Genomic DNA, 14,741 nt, shown 5'->3' on the forward strand with positions numbered 1-14,741 from the left:
GCACCATTTGCTTCTTCAACAATCATTGCCTTGCCTTATTCTATGTATGCTGCCCCTCTATACATGGGATGCCCTTCCTGAGCTAGTCCACAAAATCACAGCCTTCTCCTTGTTGAAACCCCTCCTGGAGACACACCTCTACTGCAATGACTAAACGTAGAGTAATTTGTCTCTCTTCCTTTAAATATTGCTTGCTTGCTTGCTTGCTTGAAGATTATAATATGGTCTGTTTTGGGGGGCTCTGTGCTGAGCCAAGTGGCCTGCTAGGCTAGGCTGAGAGCTTACTAATGAGCTTACTAACTGCGATCTCTTGATTCCTAACCTCCTTAGGATGCTTTGACAAGGAGGCGGGGCTAACTCAGGTAGAACAAGGGTTTAAAGAGCCAGCTCCACAGCAACCAGAGAAGCTAGTGAACAGGGAAGTTTTGTGAGGGAGTTTGAAAGACATTCCTTTCAGGTCCAGCTCTCAAGCAGAGAGAGTTCCATGACAGAATGTGAGAGCATAAAACAGAGTGAGATACCAAGATTAGGTAGGGAGAGTTCAGTAGGAGGGAGAGGTGGCTGAGGGACTATAACATAACTACTAGAAGAGGGTCAGAAAGACCTCTTGAAAAAAAAAGACACAGGAGGTAAGGGAAAAAGGGAAATGAGTATGAGAGAAAGGGGGAGAGGAGGAAGACACCTAGCAAACATACTCTAAACTTAGGCCAATAACGCCACCCCCCAAAAAAATAAATAAATAAAACCCCAAAACCACTCCTGCAAAAGTAAAAAGAATGCAGGCAGAAGTCCATCACAGAGTGGATGCTCTCCAGTTTATTGCAGTGAATGCAGCATGGGCACATGGTATATATGTGCATTTGATGCAAGAAGCTCATGGCCAAAGAGACACAATATGAGCTCTTGAGGCTAGAGTGGCGGAACTGAAGGAGCTAAGGGAGACAGAGAGGTACATAGAAGGGACTTTCAGGAAACACAATAGAGTGGTCCCACCACCAGTTTGACAGCGTCTGTGCTGTTGAAAAGGATAAAAATCTCAGGGAAGGGAGAACATCAAGCCGGAGCATAGGGAAATGATTCTATATTTGGAACTTCCTTCTAGATGACATCATGGTTTCCTTCTGGGGAGGAAACCCCCATTATTAGGAAGAGCCAGGTAATAGTGATGGGAGATTTGCTTATTAGAAATATAAATAGTTGGGTTTATGATGACAGGAGAACCGCATGGTGAATTGCCCTCTAGATGCAAAGTTTGCAGATCTCATGAGACATCTAGGCAGACTTATGTGCAGTCCTGGGGAGGAGCTGATGGTCATAGTACATGTAAGTACCAGTGACATACAGAAAAGTAAAAGAGAGCTCCTGGAGGCCAAATTTAGGCTGCTAGGTTAGAGATTAAAGTCTAGGACCTCCATGGTAGTGTTCTCTAAAATACTCCAGTTCCATGCACAGGGCCAGAAAGACAGGTGGAACTGTGGGGTCTCAAAGTGTGGATGAGATAATTGTGTTGAGAGGAGGGTTTTAGGTTTATTAGGAACTGGAGAACCTTTTGGGAAAGTGGGAGCCTATACAGGAAAGATGGGCTCCACCTAAACCAAAACAGAACTAGCCTGCTGGCATGTAAAATGAAAAGGTTATAGAAGATTTTTTAAAATTAAGGGCTGGAGTAAAGTTCACAGGTGTGATGGAGCACACAATTCGGGTGGAGACATCCCTTAGGGAAGAGTTTATTAAAGGGGAAACTCTATATCTTAGTAAAGAGGATAGGAAAGAAGTTGATAAAATACAGGTAGGAACTAGTGAGGAACAGTCAAACATAAGAGTCCCATTTAAATATAACACACAAAGGCAAGCAACTGATTACTGGCAAAATGTACAAGTGTTTATATACAAATGCTTGAAGTCTAAATACGAAGACGGATGAACAGTAGTGCCTGACATTAAATGAGGATAGTGATATAATAAGGCACAGCAGAAACTTATTAGAATGATGATAATCAACAGGACTTGGTAATATCAGGGTTTAAAATATATAGAAATGATAGAGTAGATTGCAGTGGTGGGGGAGTGGCACTATATGTGAAAGAAAGCATAGAGTCAAATAAAGTAAAAATCTTAAATGAATAAAACTGTACTATAGAATCTCTATGGATAGAAATTCCATACTTCAACAATAAGAGTATTGCAGTAGGAATATACTACTGACCCCCTAACCAGGATGGTGACAGTAATTGTGAAATGCTCAAGGAGATTACAGACAGAAAACACAATAATAATGACGGATTTCAACTATCCTCATATTGGCTGGGTATATGTCACCTCAGGAAGGGATGTAGAGATAAAACTTCTGGACAACATTAGTGACTGCTTCTTGGAGCAACTTGTCCTGGAACCCACAAGGGGAGAGGCCATTTTTGATTTAGTCCTGAGTGGAGCACACGATTTGGTCCAAGAGGTGAATATAACTGAATGGTTCAATAATAGCGACCATGGTGTAATTAAATTTAATATCCTTGTGGGTGGGGGGGAAGTGCCAAAGACACCTACCACTGCAGCATTTAACATCAAAAAGGAAAGTTGTGCAAAAATGAGGAAGCTAGCTAAACAGAAAGTAAAAGCAACAGTCACAAAATGCCTGCAAACGGCATGGAAACTCTGTAAAAACATCATAATAGAGGCTTACAGTAAATGTATACCCCAAATAAAAAAAATGGAGGACCAAAAATGCCACTATGGCTAAACAGCAGAATAAAACAGGTGGTTAGAGGCGAAAAGACTTTCATTAAAAATCGGAAGTAAAATCCTAGTGAGGAAAACAGAAAGGAGCATAAACTCTGGCATGTCAGGTGTAAAAGTGTAATAAACCAGGCCAAGAAAGAATTTGAAAGAGCAAACACCAAAAGACACAAAAACTAACAGAATTTTTTTTTAAGTACATAAGAAGCAGGAAGCTGCTATAACAGTCTGTGGGGCCATTGGACAATCGGGGTACTGCTAAAGGAGCACTCAAGGAAGACAAGGCCGTTGAGGAGAAACTAAGTGAATTCTTTGCATCAGTCTTCACTGCAGAGGATGAGAGAAATTCCTGCACTTGAGCTGTGGTTTTTTGGTTTTTTGGGTTTTTTTGGTGACAAATCTGAAGGACTGTCCCACATTGAGGTGTCAGTAGAGGAGGCTTTGGCACAAACTGATACATTAAACAGTAGTGAGTCACCAGGACCTGATGGTATTCACCCAAGAGTTCTGAAGAAACTCAAATATGAAATTGCAGAACTACTAACTTAAATCAGCCTCTGTAGATGATTGGAGGGTAGCTAATGTAACACCCATTTTTTAAAAAGCCTCCAGAAGTGATTCTGGCAATTACAGGTGAGTAAGCCTAACTTCAGTACTAGGGCAAGTGGCTGATATTATAGTAAAGAACAAAATTATCAAACACATAGATAAACATGGTATGTTGGGGTGGAGCCAACATGGCTTTTATAAAGGGAAATCATGCTTCACCAATCTATTAGAATTCTTTGTGGGTGTCAACAAATATGTGGACCAGGGTGATCCAGTAGATATAATGGACTTGGACTTTCAGAAAGCCTTTGACTAGGTACCTCACCAAAGGCTCTTAAGAAAACTAAGTAGTCATGGAATAAGAGGTAAGGTCCTCTCATGGATTAGTAACTGGTTAAAAGATAGGAAACAAAGGATAGAAATAAATGGTTAGTTTTCAGATGGAGGTAAATAAATAGGTCCCAAAGATCTGAACTGTTCACCATATTCATAAGTAATCTGGGAAAGGGGGTTAACACTGAGGTGGCAAAATTTGAAGGCAATACAAAATTACTCGAGATAGTTAAGTTCAAAAGTGACTGTGAAGAGTTTCAAAGGCATCTCACTAAACTTGGCAACAAAGTAGCAGCTGAAATTCACTGTTGATAAGTGTAAAGTTATGCACATTGGAAAACATAATCCCAACTATACCTACAAAATGGTGGAGTCTAAATTAGCTGTTACCATTCAAGAAAGATTTTGGAGTCAATGTGGATAGTTCTCTGAAAACATCTGTTCAGTATGCAGCAGGAGTAAAAAAAACAAAAAAACAGAATGTTAGAAACCATTAGGAAAGGGCTAGATAATAAGCCAGAAAATAACATAATGTCACTATATAAATCCATGGTACCCCCGCACCTTCCATACAAGGCGAAGTTTAAAAGCGTGGAACTGTTCAGCTTAAGAAAGAGACAACTAAGATAGGTATGATAGAGGTGTATAAAATCATGAATAGTATAGAAAGAATGTTATTTACCCGTTCATGTAACACAAGAAGTAGGGAAAATTAAATTTCCAATTAAATTAATAGGCAGCAGGTTTAAAACAAACAAAAGGAAATACTTCTTCACAAACACACAGTCATCCTGTAGAACTTGTTGCCAGGGGATGTTGTGAAGGCCAAAAGTATAATTGGGTTAACAAAATAATTAAATAAGTTCATGGAAGATAAGTCCAACAATGCCAATTAGCCAAGATGGTCAGAAACACAAACCCATGCTGCGGTTCTCCCTAAACCTCCAACTTCCAGAAACTGCGACTGGATGACAGGGAATGGATCACTCGATATTGCCCTATTCTGTTCATTCCCTCTTGAAGAATCTGGCATTGGCCACTGTCAGAAGATAGGACACTGGGCTAGATGCACAATTGGTCTGACCCAGTATGGACATTCTTATATTTTTAAATATTTATATATTAGAAAGCTAAGCAAAAGTATTGTCATGAAAACTCTGAAGCATACATAGTGTATTCTATCACTTGTTTGTGGGTCCCCTTTCCTTTCCTATGCATCTCTCTCTTTGTTTTGTATTTTTTGGAGTGCAAGCTCTTTGGGACAGGAACCGTGCCTCCTTTTGTCTTGTGCCTGGTGGGTGCAGCTGGAAACTCATAATAATAATAAAGAAAAGTGGTAGCTGCATATTATGCTTTTTGAAAATTGTTTCAGAATTATTTTAAGCCTCTCTGTACATGAGAGGAAAGGGGGATCTTCACTTTAAGAATCAAAAACTCATAAGAGCCCTGCACAGCAGGGTTTCATCCCCAAATCACAGGCCAGAGAAGGCTGGTTGAGTGGTGAACTAGCTAGGAGGAGTCCTGACCTGTAGGATCCCATCATTAGAGCACGGGGGGCCTTATTGGCACCTCACTATTTCCTTATACTCCCCCATCTATTCGTATCCATCTCTTGTCTTTTGTCTTTATAAATTCTTTGGGGCAGGGACCGCTTTTTTGTTCTGTGTCTGTGCCTAGCACAAGGGGGTCTTGGTCCAAAGCAGGGACTCTTATGCACTACAATAACACAAATAATAAGAGTCTTCGTGTTAATGGGCTTTTAAAATTCAGTTAACCTTGAAACTAAATCCTGAATGGACTCCTTCAGTTTGGCCCACCCTTAGTTTTGTTTCTTGAGTTTTATTGCTATGATTACGTGGTTTCTCTCTTAATGTTTGACAAATTGTAGCACTGGATGTTTTCCCCAAGACCATTCTATGAAATCTGCCACCTCAAGTCTGTGATTTACTCATCATTGTATTTATTCTACACTGCAGAGGAGCTTTGAAGAGTGTATAACTCATGCAGATACATTATCAATCCTTAAAGTTCAAGAGCTTTAGGTATGAAGCTGGTATGAAAGTGTGGGGGGGGCGGGCGGAGGAGGGGCAGCTCTGGATTAACAGCCAGAGATTTGGAGATAAACCAGGGCAAATCACATGCTATAAAATCTGATTACTGCACCAAAGATCTTTCCAACACACAGATATAGGGATAAAACCAAAGTGGGTTATCAAGGTCCGACTGCATTTGGTCTGTATAGCTGTTTCCAGAGTCTGTTGTTATAAGGCTATTCATTTTGTGTTGTCCACCATATGAATTGCATGAGTGGAAGTAATTTAAGTTCTGTTCCTTCCCATCAAACTTTGCCTTCTTTTCTTTTCCAGTGCAATAATGGAACACAAGGAGTTGTTAAAAGTTCCCTGGGATTGGCAAATAGGTAAGAAGATAATTCACTTCATTGAAGACTGTTGCTGAAGAAAGCAACAGGAGGAATAATTCTTAGGGAGGAGTGTGGGAGGGCTAAAGGAGGCAAGGTTTGCTATATTCAAGCAAGCTACTGTCAAAGGTTGGAACTCCATACCTCATAACCTTTTAAACTGATCTATGCCCCCACTTCTCCCACTGCCATATTATATATTCCCTGCACCATTAGGCTTTAGGCAGAGAAGAAGCATGTGAATGTCATAAGTAAATCACTCTGGTAGCAGGGTGACCTCACCAATAACAGGCTTCTCATTCCAAAATTCAGTGCAGCACTGAGACAAATAACCATAGTGGTTGTTAAAAGCCAACATTTTACACTCAGTGCAAAGGAAAGAAAACAGAACTTAACAAAAAACTGTAAAAGAAAATTGCCTGCACTGGATTTCTCAGGTCCATAAAACCTTTTCTGAGGGGAGCATTTCTGCATGCAGATAGTTAATTGCTCTCCAAGTGAACTTGGTGAGTTGTAACAGACATATATTTCAAGTAAGTTTTTGGTAGCATCATGCACAATGACCATACTGCATATTAAGAGGGGGGTGGGGGCACCATTGTTTGGCTTGTTGGAGGAAGGTGTGTACCTCATTAAGGGGCTAGAGAGGAATGGAGCAACTTTTACAGATGCTGCAGAGCATGTCCGTGTGGGAACATTGACCCATCCCTCCTCCCAGGTGACTAGAAGAGAAGGGGTACTATAGAGGTCCATGCCAGTCAGGAAAAGCCCTCTTTTATTTGGACCAGATAAAATGGATTGGTAAAGGATTTAAAGGAGGTATTTGTTAAAGAAGCAGAAACATGGGGGATTCGGGGCTCTTATTACTGCACAGCAGGGAGCCAACTCCCCCTCCTTCGAGGAGTGGAGATGGCGAGGTTCCAACAGCAGGTCTGCTGGGGTCCAGGATGGGTAAGGGGGAGGGCTGTTGGAAACCCCCCCAAGTATATATGACAACCTGCACTTTATATATTTATCTGCCAACTACTCCCAGACAGTTAAGAATAAAGTTGTGGCCTAATTAAACCACATCCAGTGCCACCTGTCCTTCCAGCATAGCTGGACTATGAAACTTGTAGTGATTCACTTTGCACACTGGCTGGCTTATTCCCTTTTCAAGTTGGAAAATGAGTTTGAGTCTAAGATTCTGTTCTGATAACTCAAGCAAATTATTTCCCCTTTTTGAAAAATCAACATTTAGGGACAGTTAGTTCCTAAAACATCATGGTTGGCATCTGTGACAATAGAAGCATTTAGTTGAATGCTGATAACACACAATACCACATTCTGTGCAAGAGGTTGAAATACTGAGCAGGAGATCAGGCTTTGATTATACAGCAACAGCATCTTGTTAACCTAGTTTCAAAATGAGCATCAAGGTATCACCTCAGAAATATGGAAATCAGCTGGTTATATAGGGAATCTCCGAGAAGTGGAGTGATAAGTAACATGGTAGTGTGTTCCTTTCTTTACTGCTTTAGTCACTATTTCCTCTAATTATCCTAAACCTTAACAGAGCAATGCATCTGTCATGAAGCATTGTCACTACAAGTCTTGGAAATTTTACACGAGATTGAAAACTAAATGACAAATCAGTTAAAGTATCAGCTGAGGAACAAACCATGCTGCAGATTGTAGATTCATTTGCTTTCATTCGTCTGAGATCTTTAACAAAACTCTAGCAGAGATTGGTAACTTTTCATGTTAAGAAGCCTATGATCATGAATTAATTTGTTACTGATGATACTAGCAATCATCACAGTGAATTCATCTCCGAGTTATGTGGATGTCATATGTAGCTACACAAGAGTTCTGTTGTAATTCAGGATTAGTTAAGTGTGCCCTTAAAATAAAGTCACACTCGGTGGTCTCCACTGCCATTAAAATGTCTTCCCAAGTTAGTCACAATTTGTAAGAGTAGGAGGAAAACAACCTGCCAAGAATGGTGTACAGCTGTACTTGTTTTGTGAGTGCAATAATTCGAAATGTGGTTGAGTTGCCAAAGAACATGGATAAAATGATGATAACTTTGTATAGTTTTGAATTCTTCTCTGGCTTCTACTGTACTTGGTGAATTTTCCAGTGCGTTGGCAGCATTGTAAGTTTGTCAAGTAGTGATTGACAAGACAACATCAAGGAGGACACAACCTTGCTTGTCCTAAATAGTTATCCTGTGCAGCAGATTTAAACCTGTGGCCTAGCACAGTTAAATCTTCAGCCCTTTGAATGGTAGTGATAAAGTCATAGCAGGCAACCTAATAAATAATGAAAGATGGCCTCTTGCCACCTACCATACAACATTCACAACAGTGATTTCATATTATAAGTATAGATTGAAACTGTGATATCTCAGATACCAATGTGTAGTAACTATGGGCATTTGCTGATATTTTAGGATGACCACTATATATGTTTTATACAAAGGTATACTTCTGTTGAACTGCTTCTATGAGATCCAAACCATGAGTATTATGGTAGCATTTGTTTGCTGGGTAGCTTTTTTTAAAAAAAGATACAAAATCAGCAGGACTTTATCCATTGTTATTATCAGTTAATTCCTTATTTTGTACTTTCAAGGCTCTGGGTATCAGATTTTCTGCAGTTTTAAGTCAGTGCCTCTGAAGGGCTAGCATGAGTCTAAATTTAGTTCATGCACACATTGCAACATCCAGTAGCAGTGGAATTATCATTTGCTTGAGTGCAGATGAGTGGAGAAGTTGAGTTTTTTTAAAAAAAACCTTGCTTTGGGATTTACCACCAAATAATTGCTGTTGTGAATTCTTCCCTGGTAGGGCTTCAGATGTTTTTTTAAGTGAAATTACTTTTTTAATAGAATGTATTATTTATATTACATCAGTGCCTAAATGTCCCACTGTGTTACAAACTGTACAGACACATAGTAGGAGACTGTCCTTGTCCTGAAAAGCATGCAATTTAAAAAGACAGATGAAGGATGGGAGAGTAAATAGAGGCACAGAGTTGTACAGGGATTTGCCCAAGGTCACATGAAAGATCAGTGGCAGAGCCAGGAGCAGACTGCAGGTCTCTTTATTCGCAGCCCAGTGCCCTGTCCATTGGACAGTTCTTTATCTGCAAGTGCAGTATAATCCATTTTATGGGTCTAATCCTGAATGCTCTCAACTCCTGTTGAATTCAGTGGGAACTGAGCATGTTCAGCACCTTAGAGGATTAGGTCCAGTTTGGGGGATGCCCCAAAACACAGTTTCATTTCCCATTAAGAGGAATTCACAATTAATAGAAGATACTATTTTAATAGTAAAGCTATTCTCATGGGAACTACAAAACACTTTGTGTTATTGGACTGGTCCAAAATGTTGAAAAGGCAATATCTGCACTGGGATGGGTAGTTTGCTTGCTTCTTGCTCAATGGCAGTGGCATCTGCAAGACACACAGCATAGCTGCTTAACATGTCTAAGAGGGGATGGAAATATTCTCTTATGTAAAAATGAAGCCAGCCACACACAGACACCTGGTGATCTTCTGAATGAGTGAAGAGAGTTTTGATGAAAACCTGCTTGAGTGACTGGTGCTCTAAATGTCATGGAGAAACTTCAGTGTCTCAATGCAGACTGCCTGACAACAACCCAGATGGGCTATCCAACCATAGCATCTGATGTCAAGGTGTAGCAGCACTGAAGAATTGCATTCATCCAGTCAGGGCACAAAAACATGGGCATCCAGCGGGCAACATACGAACTATGTGCCCAATCAAAACAGCATGAATTTCTAATTTAGAATATTCACAGCAAACCCCTGTCAAACAAGCTATAGGCCAAAAATTATTCACAGAATGTATTATTTGAATAATTTTGAATATCCAGCACATTTGAATAAATTGTGATGAGCTCACAGACAATTCAAAAACAGAAGAACAGGTGTAATTTGTTCAATAAATAATTCATTATGAATTAGACACCAAGTTCTATTGATTGTGTGATTGTCCTAATGAATGAAAAACCTGTAGTCTGCCATGATGACTTACGCTATTTATACCACACCAGGCAAGATATCTGCAAAACAGTTGTTAGTACACAGGTTTTGGTACACATTTCTCATATTTAATCAGTCATATTCTCAGTTGACTTAAATTGATGTAGCTCACTGACTTCAATGGAGCTGTAACAGCTTACATCAGCTGGGGATCTGGTCCTGTGTGATTTAGACATTCGTAGCGATTGCATGATTTATTAGAGGATTTTACATTTCCACTGGTATAGTACATATTTATATTAATGCTCCAAGTATGTCTATAAATATATACACAGGTTAATAATTTAAATAAATGTTCTTTGAAAAAATATTCTTAATTCTTTTTTAAACAGTGTGGCTTTCTTCTTTCTCACCACACAAATTTAGGCAATATTGAACCTTTGGATAGACTGTGGTAGATCATTTTATCTTGTTCCTCTTCCCCCAGGGTTGCTGTATGTCGGCTTTAGTGCCTGTATGTTTGGCCTCTACAGCTTCATGCCAGTGGTCATTAAGAAAACCAGTGCTACTGCAGTCAACCTCTCCCTGCTCACAGCCGACCTGTACAGCCTATTCTGTGGATTATTCCTCTTTAACTACAAGGTAAATTGAATAGATTATGTATTTGAATGATGACTCTCTCTGAAGTAGTGTCGGTGCAGAGAAATGAATCAGTCTAAGGACCACAGCGAGAACTGCTGTTTTTTTGATGGGTCTATGCAGTGAAGTGGAGAACATTTGATGTATCTGTTATTACTTACTAAAAGTGCAGTCTTCCCAGTACTCTCCTTTCCCCCAATGTAAACCACTTTTTGTGTGCTTCTCCTTTGTTCTGAAATTACCTCTCTGAGGGAGAAGCTAATTCAGTCTCCATGCCTACTTAATCCCTCACCCCCATCCTTGACCAGAGCCAAAGTGGTGTGTGAGGGGAAAGTCACTTTATAAACCATTAACAGATCCCTTAACATATTTTTGCAAGGTGATGATCTTGTTTTGTGTTTCATACTGTATCTGAAATAGTTTTAACTGATGAATTATTTTTGCATGATGTCTCTTAGCTGTCCAAAACATAGCTGCAAAAATGTCCTTTTTGTCAGCTGTCCCAATGGCTTGGCTGTTAGTGTATCAGAATGTGAAGGAGACTTATGATAAAGTCAAACCTCTAGCTCTCAAGCCATCTGATATTTAGAACATGGCAAAGGCCACACTCTAGGCCTCCAGTTGCAAGGGATTATGTCACACTATTCACAAGCCTCCCTGGGTGGCCATCTTAAAAATGGCATTATGCTCTTGGAGGCGATTGCTATGTAGCCATGATTTATTCCGAAAAGGGAGGTGACTTAATGGGGAAAATGGTGACCTGGAAACTAGTGGAGGAAAATGAAAGCCTGATGATGCTGGCCTGGCAAACAATCCAGAGTAAGGGTTTAATGTATATGAATGGCGAGGAAATGTCCACATGCAAAACTTCAGGGCCCAACCCAAGAACAAAATTTCTTATTTGCCTATTATTTCATGCTAATGACTCTTCAAGGGCATTGCAGATACCAAATAAAGATGCATATGGAATCCAAAACTAAATTAAAAACACACTGTAGAGGGCGCTTGCTGGACCACAGGACTGATAAGGGATATGGAGTCCCTTACTTCTAGATCACCAGTTCAAATCACTAGTGACTGAAAAGTGCTCCTATCTGATGGCTGCTTGGAGTCATATAGTGAAATGTGCTTAGTTGTGTCAGTCCAGTTTCTTGAGGACAAGTAGCCACATCACAAAAAACAGAGATGGACAAACCCAGGTTGGATTTGCTTTCACAATGTCATTGGTCATTTTGCCTTAGCAAAGCCACCCATATTCCACAACAGGAGAATCAGATCCAGGTCCCATTTTGTCCAAATGCTTATAATTCCGCAGGGTAGCAAGAATTGGATATGTGATTTTAGTTTTGGCCCATGTTTGTTCCAGATAGAGATGGACAAAAAGATGTGTGATTTTGGTTTTGCAAAACAAACCCTGGTGCTGGATCTTGATCCAGTTTTACCTGAACCCTAAAGTGCAGGGGATGGATAAATGGTTCCATTTTTGTTTCATTTCTATAAAATAAAGTTTAAAAAAAATAATCAATTGATATCGTTGCCAGCAGTCCCAGCCCAGATTTTGAGGACTGAATTATCATGAAGAATGACCCACATTCATAAGCTCTTGGGGGCATGCATTTTCTGTTATATGCATGTGTGCAGTGCCTAGCACAATGGGGCCTTGGTCTCCACTCAGAGATGGTGATTGCTAGCAGGAGAGATATAATTAATAACAATAGTAAAATAATCCCTCCAGTTGGAAGCCCTATTGGAAAGTGTGGAGAAGTTTGCCCTGCCTCTACACCAATGCAGTACCAATCTCAGTGCTGCCAATCTGTCTCCTTTCACAATCTTCATGATCACTGGGGAGGAAAATTTAAAAAGAGGAAAAGGGACTGGTAAAAGAGCTGAATTAAAATTCCAGCTCTAGCTGTCTGAACATTTTTTACATGTCAAATTAATTTCTCTTGTTCTGATCCTTATTCTGGTCTTTTTCTCTGGTTTACTATCAGGTATGATTTTTATATGAAGGAGAGCTGTAAAGCGGGCTCCCTGCATGAAATAATGAAGTCTAATACATATGCATTAAATGACCTAAATTAATTCCCCTTCTAGGAGTGCATGTTTTCTAGTTTCGGAAAAGCTGTTCTGTTCCCAGTCCATCTGTACCTCTTCTTCTGATGCACGGTACTTTCTTTTTATTGCTGTGCTGACCAATGGGTGAAGCCCCACTTCACAGCAAATGGCTTTATGCTAAATTAGAATCATCTGAGTGGTTTAGTGCCCCTTACAGAATATAATTTTATGAGGCTTTCAAGAAACAGTTATGATTTTTCCCTGTGCCACTACTTTTATCACCTGACAGCTTTATTGCACCTACAGCAGTAAATCTATGAAAATCCATGGAAAATACAGGAAATGAGTTTTACTGGGCTTACAGCCTCAGAAACCAAAGTGAAGAAGAGATTATATTTGAAGTGTTTTGATTTGTTAATATTTTATCTTCTTACAACAAGGACTCATGCTATCTTGATATACAGGACAGTATGCTTATAAATAAACCAACATCTATAGGTATTATATGCACTCCATATGCTAGTGTATTATATTGGCCAGTCCCCAAATGTTAGTCTGTAGTAAACAAAAAATATAGCATGTATCTCAAACTCAACTCTAATGGAGGATTAATGATGTAAGAAGTGACTTTTATATATTAATAAAATATAATTACTTGTGGCTTGCAACTTGAGATAGATTTCTGAGTATGCAAATTGCAGTTCTTTTTTAAAAAACAAATCAAACTATTCGAATTCTGCCAACTAAATGCTCTGGAAGTCTTTTTTTTTTTTAAATCAGTAACTGAGTCCAAATGTTCTGCTTGTGAGAGAAAGATGTTTATCAATGCCCTGTCAAGTAGCTGCATAATTCTCCTTACTGAATTAACATCTTAAGCACAGCATAAATTTTCATTGCATTTATCCCCCTGTCTTCTGACTCTTCTGGCCCAGGTGCAACCCTTTGACCTGTCTGTCAAGAGTGATCTAGCCATCTCCCTGCTTGAAATATAAGGTCCATCAGGATCCTAAAACAGAATTAAGACAAGGAATTAAAGAGTTGTTTGGTTTTCCTATTTCTATCATATTGAATCAGGCCATACATTCTCCCAATCTCTCTCTAGGTCTCTCTCTCTTGTTTTTTAGCTTCTGTGAAATACATTGGTGGTGGCAGGGAAAATGAGTGCTATATGGGCTGAGATGTGGTGGGTAAATTCCATGCTAACACAGCCAGGGAAAGGCTTAATTCCCACCAAACAGAGCCAGGCAGAGGTCCTATTATAACCTGTGGATTTTACTCAGCCTGCACATCAGAGTACATACTTAAGCAGGAAGAGGTAGCAACTTGGGGGTGCGCAGGGAAACAGCCTGCCTCTCTCCTTCCAGTCTGAGGAGTCCCCATGGTGGGAGACTGAGGAGGCAGTTTGTTTGGACTTCATTTCTTTTGATTTTTTTGTTACATGACCCTGGATTACTTTACCTCTTGCAGTGAGTGAACAGATCAGTCTGGCCTAAGTGGACAGTTGTATTGTGGGATGGTACCCCAAGTATGGGTGGCTTCATTTGACTGGAGGACCAGATATAAAGAGCCACAAAGACTGGGTAACATACATACACCCCAAGGAAGAGAGGGAAGCAGTGGAACTAAGTGGCCTGAGTCAGGAAGCAGAGAAGGCTTGATGCTTGGAGTGGGTGCCTGCTTCCTTTTCAGGTCCCAAGCTGAAACTTCCAGTAGAGGGCAGGCTTGGCTGCACCTCCCCTTCAACCACACCATATCAAAACAGGACCTTGTCACCTTGTCCCATTCCCACTGGATATGAGCAAGGCTGCAAGTTTGTCACGGAGGTCATGGAAGTTATGGATTCCGTGACTTTCAGTGACCTCCATGACTTCTTCAGTGGCCAGCTGCACCAGCTGCTGCTGGGCAGTCTCGGGCCACTGCTCCCCCTCCCCAGCAGCAACAGGAGTTTGGATGGGGGGATGGGGGTTGGGGCATGGGAGGGGATGAGGGCTCTGGGTGGTGCTTACCTTGTGGGTAGGG

The 14,741-nt window shown here is 40.3% G+C and overlaps 1 protein-coding gene across 1 annotated transcript in view; it reads left to right on the forward strand.

Moving 5' to 3' along the window:
• Positions 1 to 14,741, forward strand: part of SLC35F1 (solute carrier family 35 member F1) — a 387,569-nt gene that overhangs the window by 343,013 nt on the left and 29,815 nt on the right. The window contains exons 6-7 of the mRNA XM_084623343.1: positions 5,985 to 6,037; positions 10,516 to 10,670. Coding sequence (XP_084479469.1) covers positions 5,985 to 6,037; positions 10,516 to 10,670 — 208 coding nt within the window. The remainder of the gene's footprint in view (positions 1 to 5,984; positions 6,038 to 10,515; positions 10,671 to 14,741) is intronic.

The sequence above is a fragment of the Lepidochelys olivacea genome, assembly GCF_965140295.1.
Source record: "Lepidochelys olivacea isolate rLepOli2 genome assembly, chromosome: 3".
NCBI lineage: Eukaryota > Metazoa > Chordata > Testudines > Cheloniidae > Lepidochelys > Lepidochelys olivacea.